Here is a 13,265-nt window from a genome sequence, read left to right as displayed (position 1 = left end):
GGAGTCCAACAACACCTGAATTGCCACAGGTTTTCCATCCCTGTAATACAGACTGCTCTGCCTGTGTAGTGGTTCTTAACATAAGACCATTAAAATAACTCGCTTTTAAAAGTCTTAGTGGCCCTTTCTACATTCAGGTTTGCACAAGTAGCCAGTGAGTAATATTTTAGACAGTTTTTACTCAAATGAGCAGTGTTCCATCCCTTCTGTTCGGGAGATAATTTCCTTCCTCATAGTCTTTCTCTTTCCACAAATGGAAATCAATTATATAATATCATTGCCACCAGATATAGAGACAGGAGGTACCCCCGTACACACAAGTCACAGTTTCAAAGCTATAAAACATGTTTCTCATAAACAGAAGGAGGATCCAACAAAATAAAATTTAATTGGCAAGAGGAAAATCCTTGTTCTAGTACAGCAATTAGCAATGTGGGTGAGCAACCCTGGATGGTAAGTGGGGGTGGGATGCCAGGATATCCACAATACTAACCAGCAACAGCAGAGTGCAAACAGAGCTCTTATTCCAAATTAATTTAGATACATGTTCCTCCTCCTGGTGTCTGGCTAATCAGCTATGTGAAGTGACTGGTGCTATGACTCATTGCACAAACCTGCTCCCCTCCTCTGGCTAAGGTTTAATGAACTGCTTTCGTTTTTCATCTGCCTTGTTAAGTCAAAAGTGAAATTGGATACAAATGATGTGGTGGCTCAAATTAAGAGTAATAAAGCCCATCTGACTGAAAACTTTCGGATGGATTCCCTGCTTATTTTCATTTGGGCCACTTCTTTGACCACTTTCAGTGAAAATGCAGATTGTGTGAAGTGAAGCTGTACTCACTACATTTAGACACACACACACACACACACACACACACACACAAACAAACACACCACCTGCCCTTAGTTCAAGTGCATATTTTCAATTCTTGGGGTGAGCTTTGAAGTGCCAATTCTGCATGTTGAAATAAAATAAAAATAAATTGTCCAGTAGCACCTTAGAGACCAACTACGGTAAGTTTGTTCTTGGTATAAGCTTCCATGTGCATGCACACTTCTTCAAATACACTGAAACAGAAGTTACCAGACCCTTATATATAGTGGGGTGGGGTGGGTTTTTCTAAAGAGGGTAGTAGGAGATGGGTGATTGACTCAATGGGTATGGTAAATCTGTTGATGATTGTTAATGACTGCAATTAGTCCTACAGGAAAAAGCAAGGGATAGTTTGCAGATGATTAGCATATGTAATGAGACAGGAATCCAATATCCAATCTCTCTATTAAGACCAGGTCTCTCCATAGTTTTCAGTTTAATGATAAGTTGTAATTCAGCAACTTCTCTTTCAAGACTAGGCTCTGTGGTTAAACCACAGAGCCTAGGACCTGCCGATCGAAAGGTCGGCGGTTCGAATCCCCGCGGCAGGATGAGCTCCTGTCGTTTGGTCCCAGCTCCTGCCTACCTAGCAGTTTGAAAGCACCCCTAAGTGCAAGTAGATAAATAGGGACTGCTTTCTAGCAGGAAGGTAAACGGCGTTTCCGTGTGCGGCGCTGGTGCTGGCTCGCCAGGTGCAGCTTAGTCACGCTGGCCACGTGACCCAGAATTGTCTTCAGACAGCGCCGGCTCCCGGCCTCTTGAGCGAGATGAGTGTGCAACCCTAGAGTCGGTCACAACTGGCCCTGATGGGCAGGGGTATCTTTACCTTTACCTTTCAAGTCCATTTCTGATATTCTTTTGTAATAAGGCAGCTGCTTTGAGATCCTGTATTGAATGTCCTGGGAGATGGAAATGTTCTCCTACTGGCTTCTCTGTCTTGTGATTCCTGACGTCAGATTTATGTCCATTTATCCTACTTGAATTCTGCATGTTGGTAGCATGATTCCATTAGAACCAGGCATGGGGAAGCTGGCAACGAGAGAGACTAACCGCCTAGCATAACCAAAAGATAGACTCATTAGGCTCATTAGCCTACACCCATGCATTCCATGAAGAGGGGAGCTTGTTCAATCTGTGTAAGCTCCTTGTGTGATTTAGAACCCTGTTTGTGTTCTAGAACCCTGCAAGGTTCTAAATCAAATGTGGAACCTACAGCTTTAGAGCACCCTTCCCTCTTCAGACCACCTCCCACCAATGTATGGATAATATAGGGCTGCGGAGGCAGCAGAGGACACCACTTTAGGGCATTATTTGGACATCTTTCCCTAGTTGGAGACTCTTCTTTATTCTGTAGGCCAAGGGTGGAGAACTTTTGGCCCTCTAGATCAGCCATAGCCATCATCCCTGACCACTGGTCCTGTTGGAGATAAGCAAGAAGCCTGCTGTCAGTCTGAATTTATTACCCACACACGGCAACAGTTTCTCCCGCTGCTGAACTCTGCTGGGACTATGATAAGAGAGCTAAAGGGAGCTAGGCACAGAAGCGCGGTGGCGCAGCAGAAACGTGCCGGACGCCATCTTACCCGCACATTTCACTAGATAGAAACTCTTGAGGTTTTCTTCAAAGTAAAAGGGGGAAGAGGATATGGATTGGCCACGGCCATGGCAGGAATTGTGGCATTATTTTGCCAGATGCTTAAGACCTCCAGTAACGCTAAGAATCTTGACTTACCATATATGATTGTCCAACCATAACTAAGTGAAAGTTTTACCTACATCAAGCATGAGTTTTCTTTTTTCTTTTTTAAAAAAAGTTTATAGAGAAAAATACAAAACTTAATATCTTTCTCCCTTTTTTATCCAACTAAGACTTTAGATACAATAAACAAATAAAAAGGAGGGGGGAAGGGATAGAGAAAGAAAAAAGAAATAATGAAAAAAAGAGTTTACAAGAGAAAAGATGTTAAAAGAGAAAGATAGAAAAATAAGATCCAGAAAGTAAAGAACTTCCCATTCTTCTTCTGTCTGCTATATAAAAACAATATTCACTTTGTCCACCCAACAAAGCCACTTTTTATAAGCAAACATTATCTTCAATTCTCAAATCCAAATATCATTATTTCTTTTTCTTTTTCATGCAACAATCCTATGATAGGTTTCCAATCATTAACAAATGACAACAATGACTTTTCTCTGATCAAACATGACAATTTTGCCATCTCAGCTAAGTCCATTTTAACCGCCATTCTTTCTTTGTTATCAGCATGAGTTTTTGATGTTCGCTCCTTTATATACCTGCACATATTTGTGGTGTTGCTGTTCCGTTCCATTCTCCTTGAGGAAATACTTTCCTTGTTTCAGTATTAATCACTATTTACCCCAGGCACATTCAGAAACTCTTTCATGGCAGTTTGCCTCAATACACCTTTCACCTATGATACTTCTGAGAAGGCAGTGCCATTAAATAAGGAAGAAGTACCCGCTGCCTTTGTGGCACTTCCAAGTATTTCTTCTTTGGCAATTGTCAGGCATCTCTGCTTGTCTCAATATAAACATATGGCAGTGAGTGAATCAGTGCTTGAAATATGGCAGAAAGGTAGAGGGAAACCTTATTTGATTATGTTGTATTTATAAAAGCATTTATATACCAACCTCTCATAAAATATCAGGGCGGTGTACAGCAATATAAAAACATTAAAGACCCTTCAAAGCAGTACAGAGCAATAATAAAAATGACTGGGTACACAATAAAAAAACTAAGCAGATGCAGAGCCTGTTGTCACAGAGATGAAAGTCAATATTCTGCTGGAAGAGCTTTCCACAGAATGGGACCAATCATGACTTCTGGTTGAGTCACTTGGGGCTCTGTCACATGGGGAGAAATAACAGCCCTCCAGATGATCTTAGTGTTTGGGCTAGAATATAAGAGCTCAGGAGGTCCTTAAGGTATCCTGGACCCAAGTTGTTCAGGGCTATGCATCTCAATGCAAGAGCTTTGAACCAGGAATGGTAGCATATGGGTAGTCAGTGTAGATCAGGCTTCCTCAAACTTGGCCCTCCAGATGTTTGTGGCCTACAACTCCCATGATCCCTAGCTAACAGGACCAGTGGTCAGGGATGTTGGGAACTGTAGTCTCAAAACATCTGGAGGGCTGAGTTTGAGGAAGCCTGGTGTAGATGTTTTAACAGAGGCCTCACATACTGCTGGCCCTCTACCCCCATGAAATCCACATCCATCTCCTGACTCTCCCAAATTTTAGTCCCCCAAACTCCCAAACTCTAGATAGATGAGTGGCCATTGCAAATATATAAGCAAACTGTGGCATACACATTCCAGGCCCAAAATTAAAACATTGGGGCAGCAGCTACTGTATATGAAGCAGGGACAGCAACTCACAGGGGCTGAGCCCTTTTGCCGACCCCCATATTTTGGGGAGGGGGTTGCCCCCAATGTCCCAAAAATCAGGGGAAGGAGAGGGCTGAGCATGGAGCCAAGCACAGTGTGGCTTCAGTGACCAGTTCCTTCTCCTCCTCCTGCCGCTTAGGGGAAAGGGGGGTCAAAGCAGCCCCCTGCTGGTGGCAGTGCCAAGAGGAAGAGGAAGATAAGGCGCTGCCAGTCATTGAAGCCACACTGCCACAGTGTTTGACTCTGGCTTCGGCTCCTCCCAAAATACTGACATCAGGCATGCAACGTCCCCCCCCCCCCCGCAGCCCTTGCATGCTGGTGCCTCTGATACTAAGTGCCAATGTGAAATTGGGTTGTATTGTTGAGAGAGACTATGATTATTCCAAAGTTGCTGCCCCCCCAAATATAAACAAATCATGCTGCTACTGCCATTATTTTTTACATTTGATTTGTATGGTTCATTTCAATATTACCTGTGCTAAGTTAAAACATGACAAGATTCATCTGTGTTCTATGTATGTTCCGTTAGTGTCTTGATTTTCTCTTGTTTATGATAAGGCTCAAAAACAGATGGTGAAAATGGCCGCTTCCAAGTTCTCATTCTCCCTCTTTCATAGACACCAGTGGTTTCTGTCTGATTGAAAGAGTAAGGAAAAGGTTTCGATAGATTTCTGAACCAAGAAACCTCGGGTAGGAATCCCTTTCCATGTGCAAGTAAACAATTTTCTGGGCTTCGTTGAAACAGGACTGCGTTGCTTCTTGAATGTTTTTGATAACAGCTTCTCTTGCTTGACTATCCATGTTAATCTGAAAAGGAGAGTAAAAAGGTAAAGGTAAAGGGACCCCTGACCATTAGGTCCAGTCATGGCGTTGTGGCGCTCATCTCGCTTTACTGGCCAAGGGAGCCGGCGTACAGCTTCCAGGTCATGTGGCCAGCATGACTAAGCCATTTCTGGCGAACCAGAGCAGCGCATGGAAATGCCGTTTACCTTCCCACCTGATAGGTACCTATTTATCTACTTGCACTTTGACGTGCTTTCGAATGCTAGGTTGGCAGTAGCTGGGACCGAGCAATGGGAGCTCACCCCGTTGCGGGGATTCGAACTGCTGACCTTCTGATCGGCAAGCTCTAGGCTCTGTGATTTGGACCACAGCGCCACCCGCATCCCTGAAAAGGAGAGTAGTTTTCAGCAAAATTAATAGGTTTTCTAAAAGAGTTTTGATAATGCAAGAGGTAGGTCAAAGTGAGATGCTCAGAGGAGGTACAGAAGCCTGTGAAGTGAAGATGGAAGCACCCAAAGTGCTGTACCATGAAAGTACTTATATACGCACAGAGACCATGTGGAGTAGTGGTTAGAGTGCTGGAGTAGGGCCTGGGAGACCAGAATTCAAATCTTGACTTAGGCGCAAAGTTCATTAGGTGACCTTGGGCCAGTCACTGCCTCTGAGGGTTTTTGTCAGGATAAAATGGTGAGGAGGAGAACTATGTATATCATCTTCAGCTTTTTGGAGGAAAGGTGTGGGATGTTAATGCAAAAACAAACAAATGATAGATAGATAGATAGATAGATAGATAGATAGATAGATGATAGATAGATATAGATAGATAGATGATAGATGATAGATAGATAGATGATAGATGATAGATGATTGATAGATGATAGATTAGATAGATAGATAGATAGATAGATAGATAGATAGATAGATAGATAGATAGATGATAGATAGATAGATAGATGATAGATGATGATAGATAGATAGATAGATAGATGATAGATAGATAGATGATAGATAGATGATAGATAGATAGATGATAGACAGACAGATAGATGATATAGTACTGACACCCATTTGGAATTGAAATGGATTTTTCATGTTTGGGTCACCTTTGCATAATATGCTTATTATGAAAGCAGTCTGTCCTTCCCCAACTTTTTTTTTGTGTAACAATGACTTGAGGCTTTCCTTCCAAGAAGCAAATCCTAATGGAAAACAGGACCTTTCACATGAACATGAAGCCACAGATGGCATATTCACCACTGAAGGATTTCATCAAGATGTTCCCCCAACTGTTACTTTTGCCACTGCAATGACCTATATTCCAAGCCCATGTTTACGCTCTTTAAAACAGTACATGATGAATTAATTAATTGCCTTCTACAAAAACATCTCCAGATGATCTACAATAAAAATACCAAAAAAGCTAAACATGCAAACAAAAGAACAGGTTTAGTGGGGGAAACACTATCCTATCACCAGTGATGTAGTAAGAGTCTCTCACATTGGTCTGTTGGTGCTGCAACCTGCCAACAGAGTGCCCCCAAAGGCACACTCCTCCATTGTCTCCTGAGGCAGACAGATGCCAACCAACCATCCACTAGTCCAGTTGGGTTTTATACATGGAACTGGGAGGGGCACCATTGTCACTGCAGGCAGCAAAATGTCTTTGGCTGGCTCTGTTTCTAAGTTCTGTTCACATGTGGATGCTCATCTAAAGGGCAGCAGTGGAACACTCATGAACAAGGATCTCAGTGTGTTCTGCTTGGTTCATGAGCACCTCGAGTCCTCTTCAGCAGGCAGATGTGATATTGCCAATCTGCCAGTTAGGCAGGTCTCATTTCAAGTGAAAGCCTGGAACTAGTGGATGTGGCTGTTTCACTATTCCATTGTTTATACCAGGCTTCCTCAACCTCAGCCCTCCAGATGTTTTGAGACTACGATTCCCAACATCCCTGACCACTGGTCCTGCTAGCTAGGGATCATGGGAGTTGTAGGCCAAAAACATCTGGAGGGCCAAAGTTGAGGAAGCCTGGCTTATACCTTGTAAGCTCCTCTTCTCCTGCCCCAAGCTCAAAAAAAGAGCACCAAACATTGATCCTGCCTTGGATTTCATGGAAAGACTGACACTCTCAGCCTGGGAAACAGGCTGGTATGAGCACACCTTTAGTGTGAAGTTTAGTTACTTGGGTTTTACTTGGGTTTCTCTGCCTGAAATTTAGAGAGTGGCATGGAGGATTTAAGAGCAGCAGGAGTCTCTGTGAAGTTAATGTTTCTCCATTATAACAAGACTACTGAGGATGCAAAGGAGGCATAAATTTATTGCCTGTGCTATTACAATTCCAGGTTATGGTGTGAAGGCTCAAGAGTTCACCATCCCCTTGCTGATGCTAAGGAGGTCTGGACGTATTGACTATCTAGGAATCACTTTGGGTTCTGTGATAGAAGAAAGGTAGGATATAAATAAAAGCAAAAGCAAAATAAGGTCCCCATCTTTAGCTTTCAATTGCCTGAAGATATATCTGAGATTATTATATAATATTTTTTGGAGACTTCATTGTTTAATTTGCATAGCTAACAAGCACCACACCCAAAACAGACTTTCTGTATTCCTCTCCAGATCATTAACTTACCTCCCTCGGAGCCTGAGGCTGTATATATTCCTTGAAAAGTTTCTGTGCCATTGACATTCTTTTCCTCTGCGATACAATCTTCTTATACTTTTCACAAGCAAACCAGAATTCAATGTTCTCATCGCTGTATTCAGTCTTCAGGTAGGTTTTGTAGACAATAGGCCCATCTGAAAATCAGGTGGGGTAACTCGGTGTGGTAACAATGCATACTCTCCAATGTGTTGAGTGCCAAAACTGGGATGCACATCTTCCAAGCCGTGCTCTCATGTGAGTCATTTGACCTGTGCAAGATCATGGAGCCCAAAAATTCTCTTTCTTGGGGCCATGCTGTTGTAGACTATTGGTGCCATGTTATACAGCTGCTGAAAGGACTGCACTGGTGGCCAGTTAACTACCAGGCTAAGTTCAAGGTATGGTACTGATGTACAAAGTCCTATACAGTATAGCTTGGGACCCAAATATCTCCATGATCATGTCATCCCTTATATAGCCAAATGATCACTGCACTTTGCAGGAAAGGCATTCATGCTTTTAAAATTGTTTTTACATGTGCAATTTTAAAAATGCAGGTTTTAAATATATATCTATATTCTGAAACGGCTTCTCAATGCTTCCTCAGAAATGATTAATAAAATATGCATTTTTAATGCAGACATACATTATCTCATATGTTTTCCTTTAAAATGGGCATTTGGTATGCATTTTTATGTAAAACATGGGAAGTAGGGTGTTGTGCACAGTTTTTGAACCAAATTTGCATTGCAAAATTTATACACACAAACAGATACCCACACTTACTTAGTGTTCTGGTTAAAAATCACATGATAACTCACATTTAGTAGCCATTAGTTTTTCAAAAGACTGAGACCACTGTAGCACTTCTTCCAGACTTACTCTGTGAGAAATAAGGGAAATGAAAACCATGTGTTTAGAATAGCAAATAACTACAGCACTGTGGTCTAAACCACTGAGCCTAAGGCTTGCCAATCAGAAGGCCAGCGGTTCAAATCCCTGCAACAGGGTGAGCTCCCGTTGTTCGGTCCCAGCTCCTGCCCACCTAGCAGTTTGAAAACATGAAGTGCAAGTAGATAAATAGGTACCGCTCTGGTGCGAAGGTAAATGGTGTTTCCGTGTGCTGCTCTGGTTCGCCAGAAGCGGCTTAGTCATGCTGGCCACATGACCTGGAAGCTGTACGCCGGCTCCCTCAGCTAGTAAAGTGAGATGAGCGCCGCAACCCCAGAGTCATCTGTGACTGGACCTAACAGTCAGGTGTACCTTTACCTTTACAGCGGCCAGCAAGAAAAAATGGGCCTTGTGCACCTTTAATCGTTCTGTAGAAGAGGTAATTCTCTTGCCATGCAAGGTGCGGAACCCCTACCTGAAAAATGAAGGTCTTAAGGATCTATTTTGTTCTGAGCTGGTTAGTTTAAAATGTGAAGTGTTGTGCCTTTAAAAGGAAACTGGACTTCAACCGTGCCATTCTTTTCTCAGCCTGAGTTCCCAGAGTTCTGGTGCTTAATCCCAGGTAAATGTGTGTAGGATTGCAGCTACGGATGGACAAATCTGTCAATTTTGGTTTCTACTTTTTCGAATATTAAACCCAATTCTTTGTATTTCCACCCTCTTTTACATTTTTTTTAAAGTCCTCATGAAAATTCATTAGCATTTTAGTATGATTTTTTCCTAATACACTTTTTTCTCCTATACATTTTTTGGTATGAAATTTCCCTACTCTAAGTTTGCAAAGCAATTTCCCCTTAGACAGTGCATTCCTGCATGTTTATGTTACTTTTAAGTAAATATGCATTTTTTGCAAGCAATTTCTCCCTATTTGATGCATGTTTGCAAGTTATTTTTTTCAAATTAATGTATGCATTTTTCTGCATGTTACTGGGCTGGAGCACTGCAAAATTCCGAGAAGCGTGAATTTTGAAGGCGGACTATGTTGAGGCTTGCATTTTCTTTCAGAAAGTATGAATTAGGTAGGTTCACCATTAAATGTGAACTGAAATGAATTTCTCCTTCATCCCCAGTTCTGAAGATCTTGCATTAAAGAAACAAAATGGAGTAGCCATCCTGGACCACCTAAAAGTTAGAGGACAATTTTCTTCATTCTCGCTTGGCCTGACATCAGTTCCACATGCTTACCAAAGCCACTTAATTATTACAAAGTTCATTCCTAATCCATTCTTGATTAAAAGCAAAATTGGCCTTTGTGTACTGAACCCAAACAAAAGATTCATAAACCTGCCTTGCACAACAGCTGTTTGCAGGATTTTACAGCTTTGGTGATTTATAACCATCACTGTTATTTGCCTTAGGGCATTTTTAGCTTACCCTAGCAAAGTGTCTGCGTCGTTTCTGTGTGTGTTAGCAATAAGAAGATTCCCTCTCTGATAAAAATACATTCTATTCTTTGTTTGGTTGGTGCCTTGAACCACCACACTCCTACTTGGATAGCTCAGTCGGTAGAGCGTGAGACTCTTAATCACACAGTTGTGGGTTTGAACCCCACGTTGAACAAAAGATTCCTGCATTTCATGGTCCTTTCCAATTCTACAATTCTATGATATATAAAACACCAGCAAGGCTCCATGTCATGTGACTTTGCTCCAGCCCTTCGCCTGCTATTTTGCACCATCCTAGGCATAGTATTAGGGACACAGATGGTGCTGTGGGTTAAACCACAGAGCCTAGGACTTGCCGATAAGAAGGTCAGCGGTTCGAATCCACACGACGGGGTGAGCTCCCATTGCTCTGTCCCTGCTCCTGCCAACCTAGCAGTTCGAAAGCACGTCAAAGTAAGGTAAACAGCATTTCCGTCCGCTGCTCTGGTTCGCCAGAAGCGGCTTAGTCATGCTGGCCACATGACTCGGAAGCTGTACGCTGGCTCTCTCGGCCAATAAAGCGAGATGAGTGCTGCAACTCCAGAGTCGGTCATGACTGGACCTAACGGTCAGGGGTCCCTTTACCTAGGCATAGTATTATATTTGCTAGTGGACTTGTAGTGGCTGGGGAACTTCCTTTGTCAGGCAGAATGTGGGTAAATTGGCTACAAAGGCTTGGTAAAAGCAGGGATGCTCTTGGGTGTTTCAAATTTCAGTGGCACCTGGTATGGCATCCCTCCCCACCTCTTGCCTTCCATTCGGCTCATATGTCATGGCTGCAACAACCAGTGGCACCTCCTCAGCTTGGTGTCCAGTGCAGTTGAACTGAGTCATGCTGCCCTAAATCCAGCTCTGACCTAAAAGTTATGAAATTAGATGAAAATCTCCCTTGAGAGTTTGGAATAGGAGATGTGCTTGCATGGGCGTAGCCAGGGGGCAGGGAGGGGCAGCTGCCCCCCCCATCAGCAAAAATCAACAACAATCAATAACAATACATAGCAAACTAAGGTTCTGTCCCCCTAACAAAAATCCTGACTACACCCATGTGTGCTTGCCCATGCGCGCTTGCAGCTGCTGAGGAGCCCAGTTTTATATAGATTAGTTTATGCCATAAATTTCTGACAATATTTAACTTTTATTTTATATTTTGAATGCAGTTTCTCCAAGCTCAAACTTATAAAAGCCCACACACGCTCAACAATGTTGCAAAACCCTTGAAACTTCTAAATTAATTTTGACTTGCAAGAATAAGTAATGCAACCATCTCTGATTTCCTTTCTCAAATATAAAAGGAACAGTTTTGGCACGCACATCACTTTGAATAACTTTGCGAACTGTCATGTTAACACTTAAATCTCTTTAAAGTTTCTATAGAGGACTGGAGTGATCATTCTGTGAATTTGCTGATGCTCGACCTGAAGGAATCGGTGACAAAATTTGTAAAGGAAAAAGGTGCAGCAACTGAGATTTTGATGCGTCTGAAATGGAAACTTAAAACCCCGCCAAAAAACTCATTTATTCAAAAGTTACCATACAGCTTTGTCCACTGCCATAATATCACAGAATAATCACTCCAATCCATTCCGATACAGTGGTACCTCGGGTTACAGACGCTTCAGGTTACAGACTCCACTAACCCATAAATGGTACCTTGGGTTAAGAACTTTGCTTCAGGAAGAGAACAGAAATCATGCGGCAGCGGAGTGGCAGCAGCGGGAGGCCCCATTAGCTAAAGTGGTACCTCAGGTTAAGAACAGTTTCAGGGTAAGAACGGATCTCCACAACGAATTAAGTTCTTAACCCGAGGTACCACTGTACAACCAGAGATTGTTGCATTACTTATTCTTGCAGGTTAAAGTCAATATAGAAGTTTCAAGTGTTGCAACACTAGGTGGCAGCCATGCGGTAGCAGGCCATGTGGTGTGGCTTTCCTCTGTGGGCAGGGTGGGCAGGGCGGCAGCAAGGTTAAAGCTGTGCAGGCAAATCAGCAGGTCTCATGAGCCTTGCAGAGACATCCTGGCAGGTCTGGTCTGAGACGTTCACAGCCTCTGCAAGCTGTTTCCAGACATCAGTTTCCTGTTGGCTCTTGGAAACTGTATCTTGTCTTGATAGCATGTGTTACTGAAATCATCGCTCCAATCTAGGCACTTCAATTATTTCTTTTGGTAAGCTACTTTGTAATAGCTGTGACAAGTCAGTTGTGAATGTAACAATGTGACTTACATTAGGCATGGCCGTTTCCCCCCCATTGGTTTCAAAGTTACAGCTAATTTTAGGAAGATTTATAGGGCAGCAATTGTTCAGCCGCTTATGTGCAAGCAGACCTGTCTAGGATTACATTGTTGGCCTTTTTAATTTAATAAATAAATGAAATAATAATCAGCAAAATCTTTTACTTAAAAAATTACACACACACACACACACACACACACTCCCCCAAAGTAGTTTTTTAGCATAGGATCACAAAATGCTACTTCCCAAAATCTTGATTATTTCAATGGGATGCTTACAACTCTCTTTGAAATCAATGGAATTTAAAAGTAGAAGAGACTAACAAAAATCAGAACAACTATAGTTCTCTGTTTTCTATCAATGTGCTTTTTTCAGATTGCACTTACTTTGAAGTGATTCCATTTGTGCCATCTCTGAAGATGTTGCAGAGCCAGCAGATTCGGGGACTCATTATCCTAGTTGAAGAAAATAGGTATACGTAAGCACTTGATGCGTTCTGTATTATTACAGTTACCACTCCCCCATTCCAGTTTTAGGGAAGGGATTCCCACACAATGGAGTCAACATTGCCAGTCTTCATGTCATGTTTGCAGACATCTTTGTTGGCAGAGTTTGTCTGCCAATAGGCTTGGTGCCTGAAGCCAGCTCCCTGTATCCCTGGGGATACTGCCATCTTCCATTCTGTAGACATGACCAATACTCTGAGTTACAATACTCTGAAAAGCACCATGCGCATTGACAGCATAGTAGTAGTAACTGTAGCACTAATGCATAATACTCAGCCAGGTATATTTTTAGGGCATGAGTATGGCATATTCTTCATGGTGAAAGTCTTTATTCAATGCTTAAGAATATAAAAACATACAAAATCAATTAAATATTACTTTCAGATGGAGACATCTTAATTCATCTTCATTTTTATCCAACAATATAGTGGACCTTGCAACATAAAGTTT

At 42.2% G+C, this 13,265-nt stretch overlaps 1 protein-coding gene across 1 annotated transcript; it reads right to left on the bottom strand.

The window, feature by feature from the left end:
• Positions 1 to 4,823: 4,823 nt before the first annotated feature.
• On the bottom strand, positions 4,824 to 12,760 carry RGS13 (regulator of G protein signaling 13). Its single transcript, XM_053390952.1, has 4 exons — positions 12,696 to 12,760; positions 8,524 to 8,585; positions 7,691 to 7,857; positions 4,824 to 5,087 (listed from the first exon to the last, which is right to left on the bottom strand). Exons 1-4 carry the CDS (start codon positions 12,758 to 12,760, stop codon positions 4,878 to 4,880), a joined length of 504 nt encoding a protein of 167 aa, XP_053246927.1. The 3' UTR covers positions 4,824 to 4,877.
• Between the last annotated feature and the right edge of the window lie 505 nt (positions 12,761 to 13,265).

Source organism: Podarcis raffonei, chromosome 6, assembly GCF_027172205.1.
Source record: "Podarcis raffonei isolate rPodRaf1 chromosome 6, rPodRaf1.pri, whole genome shotgun sequence".
In the NCBI taxonomy this organism is placed as follows: Eukaryota; Metazoa; Chordata; class Lepidosauria; order Squamata; family Lacertidae; genus Podarcis; species Podarcis raffonei.
Note: the sequence above shows the minus strand (reverse complement) of the source record. Positions and strands in the feature narration are given on the sequence as shown.